The sequence below is a fragment of the Lagopus muta genome, chromosome 1, assembly GCF_023343835.1.
Source record: "Lagopus muta isolate bLagMut1 chromosome 1, bLagMut1 primary, whole genome shotgun sequence".
NCBI lineage: Eukaryota > Metazoa > Chordata > Aves > Galliformes > Phasianidae > Lagopus > Lagopus muta.
In genome coordinates, this window is record NC_064433.1 from 187122319 (window position 1) to 187148186 (window position 25868).

At 43.6% G+C, this 25868-nt stretch overlaps 1 protein-coding gene across 3 annotated transcripts in view; it reads left to right on the forward strand.

The window, feature by feature from the left end:
• The window catches only part of ME3 (malic enzyme 3), a 120664-nt gene that overhangs the window by 72085 nt on the left and 22711 nt on the right, over positions 1 to 25868 (forward strand). For all 3 annotated transcript variants that reach the window (XR_007375929.1, XM_048940116.1, XM_048940129.1), the window contains exons 5-8: positions 6222 to 6297; positions 10386 to 10547; positions 13489 to 13592; positions 25537 to 25646. Coding sequence is in view for 2 of the 3 variants with exons in the window: in XM_048940116.1 (XP_048796073.1) it covers positions 6222 to 6297; positions 10386 to 10547; positions 13489 to 13592; positions 25537 to 25646 (452 nt within the window). In the remaining variant the exon portion in view is untranslated. The remainder of the gene's footprint in view (positions 1 to 6221; positions 6298 to 10385; positions 10548 to 13488; positions 13593 to 25536; positions 25647 to 25868) is intronic.

Here is a 25868-nt window from a genome sequence, read left to right on the forward strand (position 1 = left end):
TCTCTCACCTCAAATCCTGGTCTTTACCCATGTCTGTAAATTTACACATGCATGACAAAGTAGTTAAGAACATCCTAGCATCTCTTTCTCCTGGTTAGCCCACCCAGCCTTGGCTCCAGGGGCTGAATCCTTACACAGACCTCCTCAGAGCTTGTCTCAAATACCATTGCTCTTGAAAATGGCATGGAAATAATTGTTCTCTTGAAGTTTTGAAATACAAACAGGACTTAATTCTGAGTTACACTATGACATGACAATCCTCTGCTTAAACCCTTTTGTTCTGAGAATCCAGAAGGAATGAGCAGTTTGAGATAAACCAGAAGCAGTCTGTGTCTGTTCACCTCCTCAGCCCTGGATTATGAATAGGACTGCGTGCCAACCTTCTGCATTCTCATACTGCTGCACAGTGGCCACTACCAGTAGTTTCTTTCCTGATCTTTCTCCATCAGAGTTCCATGGAGTGAGAGAACTATTTATTCTCCAGGCTGTTTCCAAGCAAAACCAATGAATTTAGGATTCCTCTCAACCTCTGTCCGCTATGCCCTTACACCTCCTATGTGCAGCACCTTCTGTTCCTTTCCACAGCCCCTTCATCCCTTCTCCATATCCACCTATGCTCTACTGTAGCCACCTACACCAGCTCGTGTTTCTCCCCTTCCCTCACCAGTTTTTCAAGGATTCTTTCCTTTTCTTTCCCAATCAATACATTTTTGACCCTCAGACCCCTGTATCCATCCTCTTTTTCATTTTTTTTCCCCCTGTAGGAAACTTTTTCTTCCTCTTTGCCAGGGCTGGGCTAGCGAGGGCTCAGCAGGAATGAGGTGTGAAGCAACACACGTTGTATCTGGCTGCTATCTCTGTGGCAATCTGTTGGAATAATTGTCAGAGGAAGGGTTGTGTTCCCCTCCCCAAAGAAGTGGGGACACAAACCCTGTTATCTTTTTCCTTTATATCAACAGCAATTTCCATAAGTGGCATTGGAACAGACATCTTTGAGACCTGATACTTGGCAGTTTTCTACAGGTTAAATTGCTTGCCATCCCTTGGGATCATGGAGGTTTCCCTGTGTGGGTTTAGGGGGCTGTTATGGGCAGTGATTCTTTCACTACTGTACCTTGGAGCCTGCATCTTCTGGCTCCCACTCTGAATTTTGGTTTTCCTGCCTGATGATGACTTTAGGAACATTTGTAACGCTGATGAAACCTCACAGATTATGATTATTCTAAATTAAATCTGCTCAAAATTATGGGATTTTGCCTTATAAATCTCTATGTAGATTACATTAATAGTTGATTGTGCTTTGTTTCTTTTACATTTTCATCAGAACCTCGTTGTGCTGTTCAATGTCCTATAATTTGCAAAGAAAATTATCTTAAAACAACAAAAAGTTTCTGGCTTTTACTATAAGCAAATCTGTGAGAATAACTGATGAATCATCACATAGATTTTGTCCAATGTGATGATTAATTGCACTGTATTTAGACAGAACAGTGCATGCTAACACATGGTTTCTCCAAAGCCTGTAGCCCACAGGCAGGTATAATCTCAAGCTCCCTAAAAGAGCTGAGCAAAGTTTGTTATTCCTGAAGGCTCTTCTGTTCTGACAGTGAACTGAGCCAAAAAACCAGCAGTAGGGTGCAGGTGGTGGAAGTATCTCTAGAAGCTCACGTTGCTCAAGCTGTCAATTTTGTCTTGAAAGTGTAAATAAATATATCCAAATGTAGGGCTTTAACAGAACCACATTTTTACCACATCTTTAGCACAGACGGGCCTTGAATCCACAGAATGGGTCTTCTGATGTGTTCTTCTGGCAAAGCAGGGGCAATTTTCTGTGGTTGGCATGCAATAAAAGCCAAGGCCATCAACTGCTCCCTGCCTCCTGTTTGTCCCCACTGCAGTAGTGGGCACCCAAAATACTTAACAGTCATCTGGGGTTGGGGCATAATGCAACCAAATTCAAGGGATCATGCCTGTCAAGGATGAGCTTTAGATGATCCTCAAAGGTCTCTTCCAAACCAAAGCCCTTTACAACATGTGGTATCTCGCTGTGGATTTCTCACAACTCCTACACTGCTGTTCAGCAGTGGTGTCGTGCAGTGTTAGCAGAGATCTGACCTTTGTTTGTGATTCTATGAGTCCACCGTAACTAAAGGAGATGTAGAGCAGCTAAATGCATGCAGAATGGTGGGTTGCTGTACAGGTGACATACAGGTGAATGGCAGGTGATTTTTCTGGGTCAGAAAACTAGGCTGTGCATGCGCCTCACGCGGTGTCCATCTTAAGGAACCCGATTGAAACCACTTATATTTTTAGCATTTTATTTTAATCAGGCTGTTTTTATTGAGTCCCAAGCGTGATCACGTAAAGCAGCCTCGCTGTCTTTATGTTCACTGAAGCAATTTATCAAATGCCATCCCAAGAGAGATGGAGAAGGCCTGGTGATAAAAGCAGAATTTGTTGCTTACGTTGCATTCTTTTTTCAGAATGCTTAGCCTGCATCTTTTCTGCAGAAAAAGATCAAGTTAATTGATTTTTCTGTCACTTGGATGTTTCTTATTTACTGCTGGCCTGTATTTCTCAGTATTCAGAGCTCTACCTGCTGTCCTTCAAAGTATAAATAAGCTTTTACCTCTCCCTACAAGCTATCTGCCCTTGAAAGAAACTTGGCTGCTAATCTTTCCCGTTGTGTCAACAGCAAGCCCTTTGCTGAGTTCAATTTGCAAAGCTCATTTTTCCCTTCTGCCTGGCTTGTAGAAGAGATGTTATGAAAGATTTACCCTCAGCCAATTTTAAGCATCTTATTTCAATGGGTAAAGTTGGCCAGTTCATCTCTGCAGGTAATCACTGCTGCCAGCTGGGAGAGCACGACCTTCATGGGGACCATGGGGACTGACCTGGGACTCCTAAGTGCAGCAAGTCACTTTTTAACTTTTTGGCTAAAGTCTGACACCTTCTGAATGCCTGAACACCTCATGGAGTCCAGAGTGCCTGGACCAGGTTCAGGTCCAGCTGGGTGCCTTGAGACTTTTGTTTTGTTGAAACTGGGCTCTTGGCTTTCTGATTCAGCGCTGAGGGAATAAGAGGCCTGATTCAGTATGTGCCCAGTTCTCATGTGGCTGTGTCAACGAGAGACATCATCTTACCCACATGGATGGCCCTTTTTGCTCCTGGAGGTTTCCCTTTCCCATTCATTCTTAGTCTAAATTAAGCTATCCAATTTAGTTTGGAGGAAAATATTGAGCAGTTTTTCATCTGAACTGCTCCCTGCCTATGACTGCAGGGAAAAGCAGCTAGAACTAGAAACATGGTGCACTGTCATAGCCTGGATGCAGAGTCAATCTGTGCCATGGACGTTTTGTTCCCAGAAAAGGATCTGTGGAATTCATCATGGAAGGTCCTGTTTAACCATATTGTTGAGAAAGGGAATGCAAATTCTGAGAGGGATGCCTCTCCCTGCCTGGTTCTCAGACACCAGCCCCACTACTGTTGCCAAGCCAGGCCTTCCTCAGGCAGAACATGCCATGGTGATAGCACTGAGGGCACAACTCAACTCCCAAGCAATGCTTTGAGAGCAGTCAATGGATTTCGGAAGATCCAGACTCTCTTCTCCCATATCTGGAGAGTCTGGAGACCATCCCACTGCCCTCTGCATTTCGTATGCTGCAGCAGCAGGACTGGTGGTGGGTGGGCAGTTGGGTTTCAGGTTCTACTGCAAGCAGTGAGTGTTCTTCTAAGATTAAATAGCTGGTGGACATCCTTCAGCACCAATGGGATTTGAATTTATGAGGCACACAACTACTCAATGGTAGGTGTCTTTATTATTTATGGAATATGCTGCATTGAAACAATGCCATTCTTTTTACAAGCATGTCTTAACTTGGAGTATCTGCAATGATGTTACTAATTAGTGCTTTCAAAACTTGGTTGGTAACTCCTTTCTAAATGTGGATGGCAGCAGTACAGCACCCCTTCTTATGAAGATTAACATCTGTGAATGATGCTTTTGAGATAGGCCATGTGCATGTGATTAGCTCACTGGGCACCATTTTAAAGAATTACACTGAATAAATGAACCATTCGTTTCTTTTTTTTTCTTTTTTTTTTTGCATTTCTGATCTTTTTGTGTGATCGCATCTTGATCAGTGTTGAAGTCAGCACTTCCATTTTTCTTCTCTTCAAAGTGATCCTCCTCTTCATTAGGATTCCCACAGCAGACTGTGGGAAGAAATCTGCCCTCCCAAAAGAGTTGTATGAGATAAGTCTTTGCCAGGGAGAGCAGCCCAATTACTTTTGTTTATTCATCACTCGTGGATATACAATGGAAGCTGTTTCCAGTCTCCTTTAAAAATATGACTTTTTCTAGCTAATATTTCACCAACCCCAAACGGTGACCTGATCTGAACTTTCAAGGGCTGAGCAATAGGAGGGACATGTAAGCAGCAATAATGTATTTCTCCATTGTTCCACATGCAATGCCCATCAATAGTACAAGTCTTGCTTTTGTGAGCAGATAACAAGGCAAAGAAAATGTGTGCTTCAGCCTGCCAAGAGGAGTCATCAAGTTAGAGCCCCTGATTTGTGCTAATTAGAGGGTACTATGAGCAGCATAAGCAATTTGCCCCAAGACATATGGAGGAGACTGCTGCTCTGGGGTTAGAGATGCTAAAAAGGAGCATTAGAAAATCTCAGAATATCTGTGCAGAGATCAGTCAATGTGAATATTGTTTTCAGTAATAACTTCAAAGAGCAGAAAAATAAACCACGAGTCTAAAAATATGTTTCTAGAATGCTGTCTTCCAGTTCCAATTTTATTAAGAAGAAGACATTTTAATTTAGACAGTGGTGAACTTTATGTGGAGATGTGTTTAGTCTTAGTGCAGTGAGGTATGCAATTGCCAGTGCAGATACTTCATACTAAGATCCAAACATTTACCTTCCTGTTTTGTTTCTCGTAATTTTGGATGTTTTTCTTTTGTTTTGCATTTGTTGAATACAAGTGTCAAAAATCAGTGTTAGATATTCAGGAAAAACAAGGCAGTGTAAGGCTCAGTGACTTGTCCAGGTGATCACCATGGCAAATACTGACCAGCGTGTCCACATTACATGGATTCATTGTGACCACTGATTTTACAGTGACAGCTGAGGAACAGCAGTGAGTTACAGAGTGAAGCTGTATATGCTTATCAAGCCCATGTTTTAGACAGCCAGAATTTCCACTTCTTAAATATGATCCCTTTTTAAGGGTATTGGCAGATGTAGCCTTAAGGCCAGAGCTACGTACAAGCTTAGGCTAGATGAGCAGAACAAGCCAAGCTTTCCTTGCCATGTTTACAGTCCCTTGAGACATAGGGCAAAAGGGGATACTGCTGCTGGGAGCAAAACAGACTTCTCTGACATCACCTGGCATCGTGTGGCACGGGTTGATGAGAACCCCAGACCCAGAGAGGTGCCCTTTGCTTTAGGCTAGATCTAACTGTAGTTGTTTACAGCAGAGCTGTTACTACCAAAAGACATTGTTTGGCCTCCTGATGCAGCCTGTTGATACAAGCATTTCTGGAAAACAATTCAGCTCCATCCTGGATCCATCTCTCATATCTGTCAGGTGATCAAACTCCTGAAGAGTTTCCATGTTTTTAGGGTTCCACTGACTAGAAAGGGGACCCAAAATATCTAGCTCTGCATTTGCCATCAAGGTTGTTGTCTGGCAGGAATTGGACTCAGTGATGCTCATGTGTCCCTTCCAACTTGGGATATTCTATGGTTCCAAATTGTTAACATTGGTAGCTGGGTGAGAAGAATCACACTTTTCACCTCTTGAACTGCCAGCAAGCTCTTCATCGAAGAACGCGTAACAAGGCTTGAGGTAAAACTGTCAGCCTCCTTTGCAGTTAGCAAAACTATTTTAACAAGAAAACTCTTATGGATTAAGGCAAAGTTTACTCCCCAAAACAAAGACATTCCACAAGGCTGAAATCTGCAACACCAGTGGCTGTTGAGTGAACCTGCATTAACGATCTTGAGCCTTAGGTTTTTGGAATGAGGATGGAACTTGATACTAGTAATCCCTTGAGGTCTCATTTCCATGCAAGTGAATACCCTGTTGTTGTGCTCAGTACCTCATTTCTTTGAATTTTTGAGTTTCACCTGTTGTTTGTTGTTTTGTGGTGTTGTTTTTTTTTCTTGGAGTAACTAATTTTAATACAAATCTTTTTCTTTCCTAGGGGGTTGTTTATCACCATCCATGACAAAGGCCATATTGCAACAATGCTAAACTCTTGGCCTGAGGAGAACATTAAGGTATGTGTCATGTCTTCTTTGGGCTGGGAAATTAAATGCAGTTGTATGTAAAATGGGATGTTGGATGGCACTCTTTGGAATAATTACATAATTGCCTATTTTAAAAGACAATTAAGAAGTATTCCCAGTCTCAGAAAGTTTCCAGGCTAGTGTTGAACCTGAGGTAATCTGTCATGTGTGTGTGTAGTCAAGAACATCTTTATTAAAGCCAGCAGGACCTTGGTCTATAAAAAGAGCCTGCGTGATAATAAATTCATGCAGAAAGGCATTAGTGAAGATGTAGCATTTGAGTGTCAAAGTATGCTGTGCCTCATTCACAACTTGTTAGATGTACCAAAACTCTTCAGGATATCTCTGTAACTGAGCTGCTTGCAGGACTCCTTCCCTATCCCAGTGAGTCATGCACCATGCAGCATTGCCAACTTTGCAAGTAACATTTGATATCCAGAAGCTGAAGAAATTACAGGCACCCCACCCAGAAAGTAATCTTTTGAAGCATTTTTCAGTAAGGCTCGGGGCTGGGCAAGTCCCTGGCATAAAATACAGTCAACGTTTAAGACAGATCATGTCAATCACCTTCTTCCATCGGTTTGAAAGTATACATGCCTGAGAATTTCCCTATTAACAGAGGTTCCGTTCCCTATCAGTCAGCAGTTTCTTTCAGGAATAGAGATTGGGAAGCTGTGAAAAGCTTGCAAACATGTTCCTTTTTTTTTTAAGGGGGGGGGGGGGGGGGAGGGGGAATTTAAAATGCTTCCAGAAAAGGTAATTCTATTCCTTGTCTTTGCAACCACAATGAACAAATGTAAACTAGATATTTTGTCCAGATTCTGTCCAAAAACATCAATATTTCCGTTTGTTTCTGATCAGGACTGTGAGCAGAACTCATTCTGGCCAGTAGGTATGTTTTTGCAGATGGGGAAACCAGCATGGAGAGATCAGACTCTTGCTGAAATATCCTTCTCTGGCACCCAAAACACACCATAGGAAGAGCAGTGGTCCATGAAGGAGATTCAGACACTCTGCTTTCTGAATTTGTCAGACTATGAAGGCAGTTACCAGCATCAGTTTTGGACTGCAGGGTTCCTTATATGTTTGAACGCACACTTTGCCACGCCTGACCTGGTAGGCATCTACACACCTGAGATTTTGAGATAAGTAGGGAAGTACCTGAACTGTACCTAAGTCCCTGGTGAGACCCGTTTGCTTGAACAGGCTCAGACCACACCGAACACTGACAACACTAAGCCCCTTTCTGTGAAGAAACATCTGGAGGTGCTATTCCACTTCATACTTCGTGCTGCTAAGGCAACAGCATTTACTGTGGCAATGGGAAATGTTAAATTGTGTGAAATGTTAAATGTTAAATCCTTCCTCCCTCCCTCCCTCCCTCCCTCCCTCCCTCCCTCCCTCCCTCCCTTCCTCCCTCCCTCCCTCCCTCCCTTCCTTCCTTCCTTCCTTCCTTCCTTCCTTCCTTCCTTCCTTCCTTCCTTCCTTCCTTCCTTGTATTTTTCAGTGTATTTTTCCTTGTATTTTTCAGTGTTACTTTGGAGATTCTTGGTGCAGCACATCTAACGCAGAAGAAATATTCTCTGTTTCACAAGCATATAAGTGCAGGGGAGACGTTCTTAGGCTTTTCTGCACAGTCAGAATTTTCACAATCTTTAATGTAATTTGCATCAGCTTCTGGATGAACCTGTAGCAGTGCATGTGTTTGCTGCCTTCCCTATTCCCAGTACAGCCCTCTGGTCCCAACTGCATCCAGGGTGTGGTGAAGGAGTGAACGCACACCCAGAAACAGATGGAGCCCACCCAAAAAGAGTCTTTCCCATCACCAACACTTCACACTGACTCAGAAGGAAAAACAAATAGGAAAATGTCCCAGAAATGGGGTAAATGTCCAAATCGTTGTTATGATCATGAATTTCCCATGGCAGGGCTTGTTCAGCCTCTGGCCCAGCAGGTTTTTTAGTCATTCTAGTTTTAATGGTCTTTTCACTGAATTTTCAATTACTTTTAGGAATTCTAAGTCATATTAACAATGGACTGGCAACAAGACAACAAGCATTCTGCATGTAGGATTTCAAAATAATCCTTATTACAGAGAGGTTGTCACTATTCCTGTGTGCATTGCAACCCTGGAATTTGTCATGCACAGAACCAATCTGTAACTGAGTGGCTTTTCTTGCTGAAGGGCAAAATAGATGTAAAAAGCAGAATGGATGTTTCCTGTGTATTTTTAGTTTATCCTCAGGCTTATTCCTGAACTACGCAATGTAGTGTAATTCTGGTCTGTTACAAACCTTGGCTTAGGTTGGGGGAGAAAATAGCCTTGGGAGGTGCACATAGTTTACATTGAATAAGAGTGTGATTGTTCATTGTGCACAACTTTAAGTCCTTCCATGGCTTCTCCCTTTAATCATCTGAAATATGCAGGGCAAGGACACTGAAAGAAATCAGTGTGCATCTTCCTGAAATAGAAAAGTGCAGCAAAAGGTTTTTTCCATTCCTACACAAGGAAATGCTTTGCTGTCCCAGCATTAAAGCAACACATCTGTATTATCCCCACCCAAAAAATGAAGTCCATCTGTTGAGGTAGCAGCTAATGCCCATTTTTCTATTTCTTAATACAGCACACGCATGTGTCTTCAGTTTAACATTAACTTTGCAGATCTTCAATTAAAAACTTCTTTGCAGTCTTCTCCTTTGAAATCCAAGCTAGGCTTGAGCTGCCCACAGTCAGTTTGATGAGAGCACTTTCAAGTGCTGGGACAGTGGTGGAAGTCTGTTGGGGTATTTGCAGTTTTTCTCCTCTATGGAACTGCACTGCAGTGTCATCCCATTCTGGCTGTGTTTCTGAACTGCCCACTGAAGTGCCAGAGCCTGGGGACAAAACCGACAAATAGAGTAATTAGCCTAAAATGTATAAAGCTTGGTGAAACCTGCTTGGTCCTTTACTTCCTAAGGCCCCAATGCTGCACAGGGCAGGTTGAATAGGTCAGCTTTGGGCTTCTAATTTGGACCTTAGTAAGCATGCTTTTATTTTTATCTTTATTATTTTATCTCTTTCTTGTCACGAAGAAGTGATACAGTAATGAGAAAAACAGGAAGTTAGGGAACAGAGATTCTTAAGAGGGAGCACATTGCACTATTGCTGAAATGCAAGAAATCAGCTGCATGAAGAGTTAAATGGCAATCCCAGCTGGGTGGCAAAAGTATCTGGTGTTAAATATGTAATGTATGGGATCCCCTCAGCCTATGCTGCTTGCCCATGCTGATGGCTTCTGTCTTGTAGTTTGGTGTAGCAAAGAGACCCAGATGTAATGAGTTTTGCATTCGTTTTCTTGTGCTGGCTACTCCACTGCAACTCTTCAAGAGTGGGCAGGCATGAACTTGTTACTTCACAGAGGCATTTCATAAGCACAAGTACTTTTGTGCAGAGCTCTTTTTTGAGGCAAAAAGGAAAGTCAAAGCCAGATCTCTTCTGTGCAGCTGCTGGTTGTGCAGACAGGGGAGCATGAAGAGCCATGCCTGTTTGCTTCTGCTATGTGAGTGCTGAAGTGCTGGCAAGCAGAGCTGCTGCTCTCCCACACTGAGAGCAGTTACCCATAGCCACATTATCCCCATCCCAAAATGAACAGCCCTGTATCACTAACAGCTAAGAAAGAATCATGGAATCGTGAAGGTTGGAACAGGCCTCTAAGACCATCTAGTTCAACCCCAGCCCACCCTTACCATGCCTACTAACAATGTTCCTCAGTGCCACATCTCCACAGTTCTCGAGCACCTCCAGGGATGGTGACTCTACTATTTCCCTGGGCAGCCTGGGTCAGTGCCTCACCACTCCTTCTGATAAGAAATGTTTCCTGCTAACCAATCTAGACCTCCCCAGGCACAACTGAAGACCATTACTTCTCATCCTATAGACCATTACCTTTTGTCATATATATAATGTGGTGTTATGTAGAAGGAACAAATATCCATTGCACAATACAACTGCAAAATGGCACTGATGTGAAAATCACGGTGCTGGCTTTGTTGTTCGAGCCTTGACAACTCCATTCAGCAGTGTCTTTTGATCTTCCTAGGCTATCGTGGTGACAGATGGAGAGAGGATTCTCGGTTTGGGAGATCTAGGAAGTTATGGTATGGGTATCCCGGTGGGGAAGCTGGCTTTGTACACCGCTTGTGGAGGAGTTCACCCTCAGCAGTGTCTCCCTGTCCTGCTGGATGTTGGCACAGACAATGAGGTAAGACCTAGAGATTTTCATAAACCTGCTGGGGGGAGAAGGAATTGAGATTAATGCTCAGCTGAGGCTAGTTCCCTAAATGTGGAAGCCAGAGACATCCACGATGAGATGATGGCTAGACCAGCACTGCAGGGAAGTGACCAGGTTGCATTGCTGTGTGATGCTCATGAAACTTCTGCTTTTATTGGAAACTGAAATGAACACTGAACAGCCTCGTGGTCCCCTGGAGAGAAGAGCATTGCCATTTGGAGCTGAAGGATCAGCTCCACCTTTCAGCATGGTCGTGTGAGTTAAAAGACTTCAGACAGGAAGATCTAGATTCATTCTTCTTGTGGTAATTGTGAGAAAACAGATACCCACATCTGCACAGAGATGATGGTATTCGAGAAAACAGGGAATCCCTGCTGGGTGGTTTGGGAATGATTAATTGCAGTGTTTTGTCAGTGTGCACACTTGGCTACACGTGATAGCCAGACAGGAGGACTGCATCCGTTTGCAGATTTTTTGCCTTCTGACTCTGGCTCAGCAAGTGCAACATTTTAGCAATGCCAGGATGGACATCAGTGAGGATAACTTTTTTAAAAGGAATATGCTCTCCTTATATGTGATGGCCAGGCTTTGTTCACTGATGTAAATTGTACTTGTGCCTCACTGACCCTGAGGAAACCAAACACGTGTTTCTTGAGAGAAATAGAAATCTGGGGTGTAAAAGCTTTAAGCTTGTTATGAAGACAGATGCTACCATGATGCTAGCATGAGTGCCTGATATTTTCAGAAGTGCTTGCTGGAATTTGAACAGAAAGATGGCAGATGGCCACACATGACATCTAAGTTAGCTTTTTGACAATTAGCTTTTTGATCTCAGTCTCAGGGCTGTTTTACCCCTCTGGCATAGTGATCTATCGCAGACTGGTAGAACTTAGGATGTAACCCATCTCAGCCCGATCCACATTCCTGAAAATTGGAATCTCTGTGTTTGGACCTTCTGAGTTCTGAGTTCAGACCCTTCTCACTTTCTGGCAATCCCACTCCATAAAGGAGTGCATTCCAGCTTGATTCTTTCATCTCTTCTTCCTCATCCTGCTCCCTCTTGCTTTGCACTCCACCAAGTGCTGCACGCTCTGAGCTCCCCTCCAGAGGCACGTGGGTGTAAGTGCTTCCTTATTCCTTACCCATGGGAAGCTTCTGACCATACATGTCAATCTGTTTCAATCTTAGCATCTACTGAGGGACACTAAAATTCTAAATGACACCACTGATTTCTGAGGCATCTCCAGAAGTCAGAGAAAGGCACTACCTGAATCACTCTCTTGGGCACTTTTATTCTGCCTAAGATCAAGTTTAGTTTGTATGTCCTAAATATTCTCTGTGGAAGCAGTTTTCACAGCTGAGAATAAAATACAGAAGTTACTGCTTTCCAGCAGTATAATCAATGTATTCACTTGCAGTAAAAGTAATTGAATTATTTCACAGCTTTCTTATAAACCCAGCCCAACCCAACCCTAACTACATTCTAGTAACATCCTGTCCCACAGGTAAACTCATTTATCAGTATAGAAATAGCCACCTCCTGTCAGAATTCATCCTGTTCTTTTCTGCCTACTGCTATATAGCAAGCCTGGGGCACCTCAGGTAGAACAGAGAAAGTACATCAGACATATTATGTTTTTAGCAACAGTTCCCAGCTCATCTTTCTGACAGTCCATAATACTTTGTAGACTGCCAGCAAATCAGTCTTTTCAGAGCTTGGCCTTTCTCAGCTTGCTATTGAGGGAATGCTGTACTCCATGAACAGTCCCATAGTCCTAAAAGAACAATCAGAAAACAATGCAAATGGGTCTCTCTGGTTCGTGACCCCAAAGAGTTAAGTACCTCTCTCATCTTTCCTTCTAAGGAAACATCTGTGGCTGTAAAAGCAGATCTAATTTTAGCCCACCTGCCAATATTTGGGGCCATATGGCTGCAGGACAATAGGTCTGCAATGGCTTGTCCCCTTCTCGTATTAATGATTCAGTTCCTGAAATCAGAAGGGAAGTTGGGTTGTTTTGCAAGTGACTCACTGAGATGTTGGCCCACCTGTGTCCTGCCACTGCCCCATGATTTTCCCCAAAACATCTGTTATTTTCACGCTGAGTCAGTCCTTTTTAGATGGCTTGAGAATCCTCATTTACCATCAGGTGGATTGGATGGTGGTCTGGAGAAGCAGCCTGCTTTTGTATTCACGACAAGCACCAAAAAATGAATGAATCTGTTGTGAAAATCCCATGTGCCTTGACAACTGCAGACAGCTGGAGTGGAGTGCTAGCTGGGTGAGGAGCTTGGGCACACCTCAGCATGCCATCACAGGTTCTGGTCTGCTCTGGGCTAGCATGCAAAAGCCATAGAATCTTAGAATCCTTAGAGCTGGAAGGGAGCTTTAGAGCTTTAAAGGTCATCCAGTCCAACTCCCCTGCAATGAGCAGGAACATCCACAGTTTGATGAGTTTGCCCAGAGTCGTTTGGGGTCAGTCATCATTTGAGATGATTTTCACTGCTCAAACTACTATTTATGGTCACAACATCTTTCCCAGTAACCTCCAGTGCAAAATCAAGTGCTAACTGAACAGTAAGCGCTCCTCTCACCAAGTCAGCTTTATTCACTGGGAATGAGATACCTCAGCAAGGAGTCATGGTGGAGCTGCCAGGGGGATGCAGAGCTCCACTGCCCACTGCAGTTAAGAAGCATCACACCTTTCTGGCTTTATTCCCACGAAAAGTCAGTTGGTAGCACAGCTGACTTCTTACACTTCCTGCTCACAAAAAGCTACGTGATCTGGTCTTCACTGCCAAGTGAGTAACAGTAATTTGACCACAACAGGCAGACTTCCTTGGATAGGCTGGGCCATAAATCTCCACCCAGCCATGGATGAGATGCTGTCAACGGGATTGCTTTGTGTCCTAGGCTCTCCTGAGTGATCCACTCTATATTGGACTGAAACACAAGAGGGTCCGTGGGAAACAATACGACGAACTGATTGATGAGTTTATGCAGGCGGTTACCAACAAGTAAGTGGTGTTACATACATGGCTGCTCTGAGCTGCTTCCATTTAAGAACAAATGTTGCAACTCTTGAAATAAACATTAACGTGATGGATGGTTGCAGGCAAAGAAGGGTCGTTTAAATGCAGGTCTCCTGGGTGGCCTACAAATGACTCTTTGTGCTTGAGCACTCTGCATCAAAATTATTTATGTCTTCAGAGAACTGACATGGGACTGACTATTTATAACCATTTCCTGTCCATATAGGCTGGAGGTGTCAAACATATGCCCCGTGGGCTGTATCTGGTCTCCATCATGCATTTATGAGACTCATTCAGCATAGGCAGAATCTAAACTTCACTTTGTTTATGTTTTGTACAGGAAGTTTCTAGCTCTCACCATTATGGGGGAGATCTAATTGGAAATGGCATGCTGCTGAGTGTGATGGTGGCTGTGAGAGCTGCAAGCAGCCTGTCACTTAGCAAAAACATCAGCTTCCCTGATGGCGTGATGAGGCCACGTTTCGAGCATTGCCGTTTTCATGGTGGGACAGACTGCATGCATGTTTCCACTCCTATCATATCGCAGGGGTGTGGGGTCTCTGCTGTACCAGGGAGTCTGATGTGAAAGGAGCAGAGTCACTTCTCAGTGCTGTGTGTGCACCTCTGGCACTGCACTGATTCCCCATTCTGGAAAAAGGGAAAACACATTAAGATCTGCATGACTTTGTGGAGAGGTTACCATAAGGAAGAAAGTGAGAACTACTCTTTAAGAAGAAAATAATAACTGGAAAGCCCCAAGCTCCCGAGCAGCTTCTGCCCTTCCTAAAGCAGCAGAGGACACTGGTCAGGAATGGCAGAGCTGTATCTGTGCCTGATTCATTGGCTGTTGCTCATCTGTGTATTGTAGGTGTGTTGTAGGGTCTTTCCTTCACAGCCAAAGGAGCTATGTTTGATCTTCCCTCGTTCTGTCTTTCCAGCTGGCAGCATATGTGTATTCCTGTATAAATGCAAGGGAGTGGGTGGTACATGTGTCATCAGCACTCAGGTCATCAAGTCTCCCTTGAGGTAGGAGGCAGAAAGCCCAGTGTCTAATGGCTGCCCCTTCCCATCCACTGAGAAGCACATCTTCACGTACGATCTGACCGCCCATCTGGATGTAGGGAACAGGGACTGCAGTGCTGAGGACCATCAGCCACAGCTAATGAACCAAATTTTGAGTGCATCATGGAGAATTTTGGCATCGTGATGTCATCGCTCCTTGCAGCATTATGCTGCACACTGGGCACGTACAGTGCTGCAGTTAGGATGGGAGAATCTGTGATTCTGTGATCTCTGCTGCTCAGCACCATGATGTAGACATGCCCCATATGACAGCAGGCCAGTCCATTACCCCTCCCAGCTGCAGGTGCCCACAAGCTGTGCAAAATTGCTTCTTCTCAGCCTGCGCTACAGCTGTGAATGTAAACACAGCCATACAGCCCTGCCTGCTGCATTCAGAATACCTGAGGATGACTGCAACAAAGTCTGTTGTGCCTGTGCCACATGTCGATGATACCACACGCGAGTTCAGTTGTTTGGGGATCCAGTTATGTCTTTCCTCCTTCTCTTTTGGATTGCCACAAACCTCTTGCAGTCTGGAAGTCTCCTTTGCAGCTTTGTGTTCGTGGAGAAATTCTGTTTCCTAAGGGTACTTCTTCTCACAGAAACCATTTGTCAGTTCCTTTGCAGGAGAGCCGCCCACATGGCCAAATCACTGCTGGCTCAAGGGACGTTTGTCACTGACGTGGAATGTGTCCAAATCCACAACAAAGCCAGGGGATTGAAGATTTACTGTCCTAATGGAATAATAATCTTAAGCAGATGTCAAATTTCTAGAGCTGGAGACCACTGCAGTCAGCAGAAAGAGCTCCTGGTCTCATTACAGCCACTTTATAATGAAACCAGGAGTGTGTCAGAGGCTTCAGAATTAGCACTTACAGTACATTGAAATAAAGTTTGGCTTCTGGGCAATTTTAGAAAGAAAAGCCCTTTCTGAAACACCTGGATAAATTTCTGCATGGTGCCTAAATCTCCATTCATTACTGTTTCACGTAAAATACATACAATGGCTGAGTTCTCTAATAACAGCTCCAAATTGTGCTTTTCGACCCTACTGGGAGGCAAGCACAAGCAAACTTTGCCCATTGAGCCCACCCTCTGACCGAATGAAACAGCGTGGCAAGTTGCTGATCTCTTGCAGTAACTAATAGGCTTTGTAGGAGAATATACACTACTTCTGTTTTCTGATTGTAGTTACCATGGTAAAGGGTAAGGCAGTCTCATTCTTGAACCGGCACATTTTTGTAGGATGGAATAGATACTCACCCATGGTGTCCAAGGATTAGATCAGAGTAACCCGCAGAATTTCTGAGGCCGACATATCTGAGGTTCAACAAATCCAAGGGCAAGGTCTTGCACTTGAGTTGCAGCAACTCCCCGTACAGTACAATCTAGAGGATGTAATGATGGAGCACCACCCTGCCAAAAAGGCCTTGGAGGTACTGGTGGATAGGAAGCTGGACATGAGCCAGCACTGTGCTCTCACAGTCCAGAAAGCCAACCGTATCCTGGGCTGCATCAGAAGCAGTGCGGCCAGCACGGTGAGGAAGGTGAAGTCTTTTACACTAAGGGTGGGAGGCACTGGCACAGGTTGCACAGAGGGGTGGTGGATGCCCCATCCCTGGAGACTCAAGATCAGGCTGTATGGGGCTCTGAGCACCTGATGGAGCTGCAGGTGTCTCTGTTCATTGCATGGGGTTGGACTAGATGGCCTTTAAGGTCCCTTCCAACTCAAACAATACTATGATTCCGTGATGAGTAATTTAAGGTTGAAATCAATACTCTATGGGAGATACTGCTGTGCTGGGGCTTATTCTGGTCACTCCTTTAGTTCCATCATACATGAGAAGTGCAGCTTGGTGGCTCCAAGTGGCAGGAGGTGGTGATGGACATCCTGTCCCCAGTTCCTGGCCCCTTTTTTGATGCTGGTCTCGGCTGTGCGCTGATGGATGCTGAGCACGTAGCCTGAGGCTGAGGCACCACACTCCAGAAGCCTCATTAAGCTGTCTTAACTTCACTCCTGTTTCCTTTCCCATCAGTGCTCATTAACAGGGTGACCGGTGAGACAGCTTTCTCTTTATCAGCCTCTGCCATATGGCCAGCACAGAAGACATCAGGAGATCAGGTGCTCAGCTTCTCAAAATGGGAGGAGAGTGAAAATAGCTCTTCTGAGTTAGTTTTTCTTTGTTGTTTTTTTTTGTTTGTTCTGGTTTTTTCATACCTGATTCTTTTTGTCCAGTTGCTCTCCAGTAGCTTTCCCCACAAACACACTCTCAGGTCACCTGTGCTTTCCAACAGGCAGAGTGTGCTCCACAAAGACCACCTCTGTTTGAGCAGTTTTTTTCCAAGAGCTTTGTGATTGGGCTTGCCACGGCCTTGCTCCATATTCTGCATCTAACAGTAGCTGATAGCAGGTGCCCAGGGATACAGCTAAGAGTAGGCATGCATGCAATGGTACATCCTTGGCATACTCCCCAGCTTCCAGTAATCTGAGATCCAGGACATTCAGGGATTTCCTGTTATCTTCGTGCTTCAAGGGTCACTTCCATTGATTTAGCACTCAAATCCACAGCAGGCTCTGTGCCTCAGGGCATGCTGGCTGTCTTTACGTTGGTGGAAAAACCTAGTGAGACTCCTACCTAATGTTAGAAATATTGTGCAGCCTAAGAAGATAGTTCCTGTTGGGTTTGTGATGCAGCTCCCTGGAGTGGAATTTCTAAATCCAGGACTTAGGGCTCTAAACATTATATTGGCTGCAACTGGCCTGATTTTGCCAAATTGCCATCTGTTGGCTCATGTTCCAGCATAAAATCAACCACATTTGTGTTTTACAGCGATAACTGTCGTTACTGCTTCATCTGCTGTAACAGGCATGGCTTCATAATGTGGATCCAGCTTAATGACCTCTTAATGTGGTCCAGCTTTCACTGTGCTGTAATTAACTTGACAGTCTACAAACCTGACTCATGTTGTTTCCATTTCAAAGTAAAATAGCAGAGAAGGTTGCGTTTTCTAACTTATCTCTTAATCTCTACTTTGAGTGATGTAACTTGTGCTGTAAAATAACATCACAATGTTGGCTGAGAGTTTCAGAATCAGAAGGTCAACTTTTATTTTAATTCACCAAAATTTTAGTTTTCATTTTAATGTTTCAAATGGAAGAACTTCTCTTCATCTCAGCTATGTGGAAATGTTAAAGTTAAAGGCTTTTTTTTATGTTAAATGTACTATCTATGTTTTGCAGACCACAGGCAGACAAACTCTGCCTCAGTCAGCAGCACGCTGCCTGGCCCTCTGCCTCCAAGTAGTAAACCTATCTCTCTGTTGTCTCTATCTATCTGGGTTTCCTTTTCCTGGCCAGAAACACACACAGATATGCAAACACTACAGTCCTGAAGTGATGTTTCCCAGACATGAATGACACTAGAAAAGGCTGAGCCTTCTGGGACATGTTTATAGTTTTGTCTACCTGTTATTACAAAGAACCCACAGCACTGCTGCCACCAGAAGACTCGTAGTGAAGGAATAGCAAGAATGATCATGGTCTTTGCACCATTTTACATGGGTTGAAGAATACTTTTTCCTTCTAAGCCTCTTAGCGTGGCACCAGTGCTTGTTTACATAGGACTGCTGTTGCGATCTCTTATTCTAATGCAGATAAATGCATATCTGATTCTGTCAAGGTCAACCATGGAATTACACGGGATAGGCGTCTAGTCTTCTACCATTCTATTCATGAAAACTCATTTTCCAAAGACCATGTGGAAATGACTTGCCTTTCCTCTCTCTGGATGCCCCCATTTCTACCCATGCTCATGGCAGCCCCTGTAACACTGCAGAGGTGCAGCGGTGCTTCTTATTAATGCAGAAGGACAATCACAGAATCATAGAATCATTAAGGTTGGAAAGACCTCTAAGATCATCTACTCCAACTTTCCACCTACCACCAATATTTCCCATCTGGAGTGCCCAGGGAGGTGGTGGAGTCACCATCTCTGGAGATTCTCAAGGAAACATGGCACTGAGGGATATGGATTAGTGGACATGATGGTATCAGCTCAGTGGTTGGACTAGATGATCTTAGTGGTCTTTACAGCCTTCATGACTCTGTGATTCTATGATTACTTCCCAAGCATGATTTTCTTATTATGATGGGCTCTTTTACAGACGATTTGAGTTTTCTTGGAAATCAGAACTTTGGTTGCTGTGGTTGCAATGAGCAAAAATGCCCTTTTCCTTTTGGTTGGCAAAGGTGCTGCACAGGTTGTCGGGCCACCCTTGAAGCTCTGAGTTGAGCAAGTCAGTCAAATGCTTCTCAAACTGCAACTGGTGCAGCCTCACTATTTTTTTCTTCTGTGTCCTCATAGCTTGGAACGAGTCTGGATGAACTCGAAGAGGTACATACATGCAGGGATGAAAGAAACAAGTTGCATAATGAGATTGTTCAGGCAATCCCTTGAATAATGAAGCTAAAAGTAAGGGCTTCAGGAAAACATCTGCCTCCCACCTCTGGGATTCACGTTGTCTTGTTTCCGTGCTTTGTGTTCATCCAGGAGAGATGTGTGTTATCCACTACAGGGGATACAGATTTTACTAACAGAATCTTTTGAGTTAGCATAGCTCAGAAATCCAGCAGGTGGATCATAGCAGCACCAGAACAGTGCAGCGATGAACAATTGCATGAATCCTGTGCGTGTGTTCCAGGAAATAGAATAACTTCCTAATAAACAGTTCCAGATGGTAATTTTTACAATAAACTTGTACCACTGTTAGGGAGACAATCTCTTCCCATAGTTTTGATCAATAGGATACTATTACATCAAAAATCCAGTTTTGTGCAAAATCTACTTGGCGAGGTCTGGAGAGCCAACAGAAATTAATGTGTGGGGCCATTCTATAAACCATTTCTCAGTGAGGCTGTTTTCACAGGAAGGTTTTTGCAAGGTGTGGGTAAGGAAGCCTGAATTTAGATCACAGTCATCTATGGCACAAACCCCCCCAAAATGCAAACAAATGAGACAGCAACATTTACTGTGAAAGACTTATGATGATGATGACTATTATCACTATTATTTTAACAAAGAACTGATGAAGTACATCTTCTTTCCAATTCTAAAACATAGCTAGATGAATTCCAGGGAGGGCAGAGAACAGGTCCACACATGGTGCTCTGGCAGCCAACAGTGAAGCAAGAGACATAGTAAATGAAATCAATAATGACCTTGTAATGTCACCAGATTCATTGTTGACACTATTGTGGCTGTGACAGAGCGAGGACAGAAGCGAGGAACTGTTTTTAGAGAGGAATTAGACTGAGTGCTTTATCTGAGAGAGCTGTAACTCCTAAGGTCTCATTTTTGCTGAAAAATGCATGGGTGCTTAAGACATCAACTTGGATAATATGTAGTGTCCATAAAACACTCTGTTACAGTATCTCTTGATTTATCCCCAGTATGTCTTAATTCCTTCATGTCAGAGAGGTGCAGAAATTAACTGCCCATGCTTCCCTTTCCACAGTTGGAAAAGATAAGGGTTACTCCTGCTAAGTGGAGTGCTTCAGTTCCAGAAGGTAGGGCTGCAGAGATCCCAAGGGATCTGCATGCAGGAACAGATTTGAATCCACAATCAGGAGGTCAAAAATCAAAGCTTTTTTGAGAATGGGGAAAAAGAGCTGGGAGATGGAAGAAAGAGTATTGGAGAGGGCACATGTTGTATTCCAATGGATGTTGTCAGTCTGATAACCTGATATTGGAGCTTTTCTTTCATGTAAAGGGTGTTTGAATCCTAATGTCCAGGATGCCCAGACAAAGTGATGCTGTAAAGGGGATGAGTCACTGAGAGTCAGGACTTGGAGGGAGCCAACCTTAGCTGGAAAGCATTCAGCCCTGATGTGACCAGCTGCTTTTGGCTTCGGACTCTCCAGACTCTGAACTGGAAATTAGATGAGTCATTGGTGTTGGTAGAAGTGTGGGAGAACCTATGAAAGCTGGCAAAAAACTGAACAGTTTGACCTCAGGAGCTTTTTCCTGATAGAGAAGTTTGCAAGATCTTGCTACAGATCCACTCCCAGCTGTAGCTACAAATGTAAGGATCCTTACATGTGGCAAATGATCTTCAGAAATCCCTGTTCAAACATTCACGTTGCAATCACTTTTTGTATGGAGAAGCATCCTGTGCATATGGACAGTGAGCAGGTTATAAATGCACAGATGTGTCCCAAGTGGGGCTGCCTTCAGATCAGAACACACAAGTTAAACAGCAGAACTTCGCTGGTTAAACAGAAGCATACCTCTCTAAAAATGATTCCTCCGTATACAAATTACTAATTTGGGTTTCTTAATGGAAATGACGACTTTTCAAGTGAAACACAATAATTTGACAGAGGTTCATCAGTTTCCATTTTAAAAATGTGACAGCAGGTCACATACTGGCTGATGTACTTCATTCCACCCCAAAGTGCTTCCATGTACCCTGACAGGGCACCATCTGGATATCCCTACACATAAGATATAGCAGGGCAATTTCTTTAGAGATAAAGAAAGTAATGACAGGCTTTGAAGGAAACCAAAGCATTGTGATAAGCCCATGACCTAAGTTTTATGGTCTTTCAACCCAGCAGTGGTGATTAGATAACACGGTGAGGGTTATATCTCCTAATGTAGGTGTTTAATAAAGCTGGACATCAAAATTTAAGGTGGTCAATTTAGAATGTGTTCACACAGCATGTGGAAAAAGAAGCATCTCCGGAATTGTTATCAGCTTCTACAACTTGCTACTGGATGTGCCTCTTTCTCTCCTTTGAGACATTATCTAGCTGAGCATTACTCAGCCAACTTTTAGCTATGTAAAGGTAGTGAAGAAAATCCCACTCTGCACTGCTTTTTCTTGGCTGAATTCCTGTACAAGCAGCAGCTCTCTGACCACCCTTTCCCTTCGTAATAACAACTATTCTCCACGTTATCTCCCAAGCTGGATGTTTTTATAGCATATTAAAGCACTTCTGTCCCTCATTCCTAAATTGGCTACGATTTACTTTTGGATGCTATTCAAATACTACTGGTAGAGTGCTCTAAATTCCTGTGGGGTGAGGCAGGTTACACAAGCCTTGAGTTGCTGTGCCATGAAGAACAGACAGTAGAACTGACTCACCGTGTTGCTACTTGGGAGGATGTTATTGCAAACGGCCCCAAGAGTTGTTTTGCTCATGCTCAATTTGTCTTTAGGCTGAACAGCTCATCCTAGAAAGGAGCATTGCACACAGCCACCAAGGGCTGTTAGGAAAGAGCAGTAAGAATGAACTGGTTGGTTTTGAAGACAAAACTCAGTAACTTCATGTTTAACTTCAGTGACCCAGAGCAGCACAATTTCTTTAAAATCCTCTCAAAACCCAAGTAAGATGAATAGTCCCTGAGGCCCTGAACTTGAACACGATCCCAAAGTTTTCATCCATGATTTAACTGGGCACATTTCATATAAAGTATCAGGTCTTGGGATCTTGCCATGACCAACTTGTAATTTTTATCAACAAAAACTTGAGTTCTCACATTACAAATCAAGGCTCAGAAATGTGGTTTGCACTTTAAGAGCTTCGGTGGCAGAGAAAAAGAAAATAATCTTCAAAAAATATCTCAATGAAAAGCTTTTGCTTTCCAGCACAAGTCCCTTCATACTGAGAGGCACGAAGAGAAATGTTCATGGGTCACCATGCTTTCCTGGTCCTCTGCTTAATCAAAATGATGAAAGATAAAATAGATTGAATTCAGAGCGTTGCCTCATGCTGCAGAGCAGGTATAGGAAGTAAGGAGGGCATTCTCTACTCAAATCTGAAAGTAATATTGAGATTAATACTCTAATAAAAATGACTCTAGTCCAGGCAACCCACTCACCTCCCCTTAGGCTCTTTGGAAAGCTGCTCACATGCACATTCATGCTGGCTGAGGTCACTGATTTTATTCACCAAGTCCAATTTTTTATTATTTCCTCAATGTAATAAGACATTAGAGAAGTAGTTTCTATAGCAACAGAAGTTGCTTAAAGATTTGCTAATGCTTTGCTGTGAGATGGCTGCAGATGTTCTAAATGGTGTGTCTCCTCTCTGTTACCATCCACCAGAAAACTGATGTTCTGAGGTCCTTTTTGTATTGTTTGTTCGCACCAAATCCTTGGATATTCAAAGCATTCATTTTGAGTTCCAAGACTTCATGGAGAGAGAGTGGGGAATCTTCATGCATTGCTCTTCAGAGTGTTCTTAGTGTTGCTTAGTATTTCAGAAGAAATTTTGCTACTGGATGACTCCTTGATAGCTTCCAGAATCTGCAGTGAGAAGACTTAAAGTGCATAAGCAGTCTGTTTCTCAGATATTCTCAGTGTAACTGTAGTTAGCAGGAGACTGCGGGCAATTAAAGAGTATCTTATGCAAGTTTTCAATAGGCACCATTTAATGTTTCTCCTTTCAGATGACAGCCATAGGACGAGGGGATGGCCTTCAGTTGCACCGGGGGAGGTTCAGGTTGGATAGTAGGAAAAACCTCTTCTCAGAGTGGTGAGGCATTGGCACAGGCTGCCCAGGGAGGGGTTGGTCACCATATCAGGAGGTGTTCAAGAACCATGGAGATGTGGCACTGAGGAACACGGTTAGTGGGCATGGTGGGGATGGGCTGACAGTTGGACTAGAGGATTTGAGAGGTCTTTTCCAACCTCAGTGATTCCATGGCTGTATGATTTTGAGCTGTATAACACAGCCCGTCATAGGGTGCAGGGAAGAATTTGTCCTGTTCGGAGTCATAAAACCAATTGGAGCTGTTTGTTGAGGAGACGAAATGCAAAATGGCACGAAGTCTAGGATTTTTCCATCTTAACATATGGCAAGCTGGAATTTCCCCATCTTAGTGTCTAGATCCTGCTGATTTACAAAGCTTGTTGGTGCCCTGGAAAATCCAAGCTTAAATCTATGTATCCAGGGTGGGAGGAGAGGTGTAACCACAACAGGGACGTTGTACAGGACTCTCTCTTGCTCATTCCAGCAAGTCAAGAAGTTGCTGTCTTGCTAGCCAGTATGACTAGTCGTGTTTGTCCATCTGCCCAGAAAAGTTTCACTGCACTCTGACATTGCAGAGTGTGGAGTAAATGTACCTCCAAAAGTAAGAGCTCACAATAATCACAGACCCACCTCAAAAGCTGTGTGCTGTATCTGTTTCAGAAGAGGAGAGACCACATACTGAGCATGGCAGACCATCTCTGGTGGTACCCAGGTGCTAGGATGGTCCTCAGACTGCACAAGAGATAAGTTGAAGTTGGCCTTGGTCACAGTATTTCATGTTAACTGGGAAGAAAAGCACTTTCTCTGGGATGATCATAGAATCATATGGCCTGGGTTGAAAAGCCCACAGTGATCATTCAGTTCCAACCCCCTGCTATGTGCAGGATCATCAATCACCAGACCAGGCTGCACCATCCAGCCTGGCCTTGAATGCCTCCAGGGATGGGGCATCCACAGCCTCCTTGGGCAACCTGTTCCAGTGCATCACCATCCTCTGGGTGAGAAACTTCCTTCTAATATCTAACCTAAATCATCTCCCTTGTGGATATTAACTGGAGTAAAGTGTTGAATTTGAATGGGAGGGATGTAAGGTGATGCTGCCTCTGCACTGCTGTCAGTCCCAGAGAGGCTCAGGACCCCAGAAGAGTGCAGCTATTGAAAGCCCTTCTGCAGGACTCCTGCCCAAGGGTTGCTCATTGGTGTATTGCTCCTTCCCTCTGCTCATTCCACTGTCCACAGTGCTTATGTAGGAACAGATTATTTATGGCCTGGTTGGATTTTATTAGCAAAGCTTTCATGCAACCTAGTGTCATGCAAGTGCTGGAAGTATGTAGGGAAGGAGCAGTCTGAGTATTTCCCAGTTTTTAGAGACTACACACTTGCTCTGCTATTACTGGATAATTATGGCTGGTTTGCAATAATTTCCTGTCTTTGGTCTGTACGGGTCACTAGCTCTCATTGCATGCTGGTTTGCAGTGAAGGGAAATGTGTTTCCAAAGCACAAAAACGTGACTATGAAATCACACAACAAAGTGCTCAGTTCCATGTAATCTTACAAGCAAGTTTTCTCATCTTTTCATCATCTGCAGTTTAAGTGGGCACTTGGCTGTTTTTGCAGTGAAATTTGCTCTATTGAAGCATGGCAAAAGATCATCTCCTACACTTTGAGAAGATCATTGCTAAATATACCAAAAGTATTGTTAAAAATACCAAAATATAATAAAGGAGAGCCATATAAGAAAGGAGGAGATAAACTCTTTAGCGGAGTCTGTAGTGATAGGACAAGGGAAATTGATTTCAAATGTAAAGAGCAGAGATTTAGATTGGAAGAAGTCTTTTACAGTGCGGGTGGTGAGGCACTGGCACAGGTTGCACAGAGAGGTGGTGGGTGCCCCATCCCTGGAGACACTCAAGGTCAGGCTGGACGGGGCTCTGAGCACCTGATGGAGCTGTAGGTACCGCTGTTCACTGCAGGGGTTGGGCTGGATGGCCTTTAATGGTCTCTTCCAACTCAAGTGATTCTATGATTCTATGATACCACTGAAAATTTGTTATAACAATAGTCCAAAAATGCACATAATACACATATACAGACGTGAGTGGGCAAATTATGAATACAACTCACTTGTAGTTAGAGATTCTGTATTTCTGTGTGTGTGCAAGTTGGAAAGGATGTGATCCTGTGTGACGTCACCATGGTACATTTCTATTGCTATACTTTCATCTCAGCACTTGAGTCTCTACTAGTTGCATTATCTAGTAAAAGGTGTATGTATTATTCCAGGTTGTGGAAATATCTTCATGCATTTTTAATTACCCCTTATCTTGCAGGTACGGCATGAATTGCCTAATCCAGTTTGAAGACTTTGCCAATGCTAACGCATTTCGTCTCCTCAACAAATACCGCAACAGATACTGTATGTTCAATGATGATATTCAGGGTGAGTACAGTAGAAACATGCAAACTGCACCTTCTCATGAGGAAATGATGAAGATCGCACGAGTGTTTGTTACACAATACTCAGATGTGTGATAAGCTTTAGCTTATCAAGCTATCACACAAGCATTAAAAAAAAAAGACAAAAGCACAGCTGTCTAAGTTGAAAAATGAGTCTCCGTTGCTTTTGGTAATTTAGTTGTTCTCTGCAGCAGTGTTGTTCTAT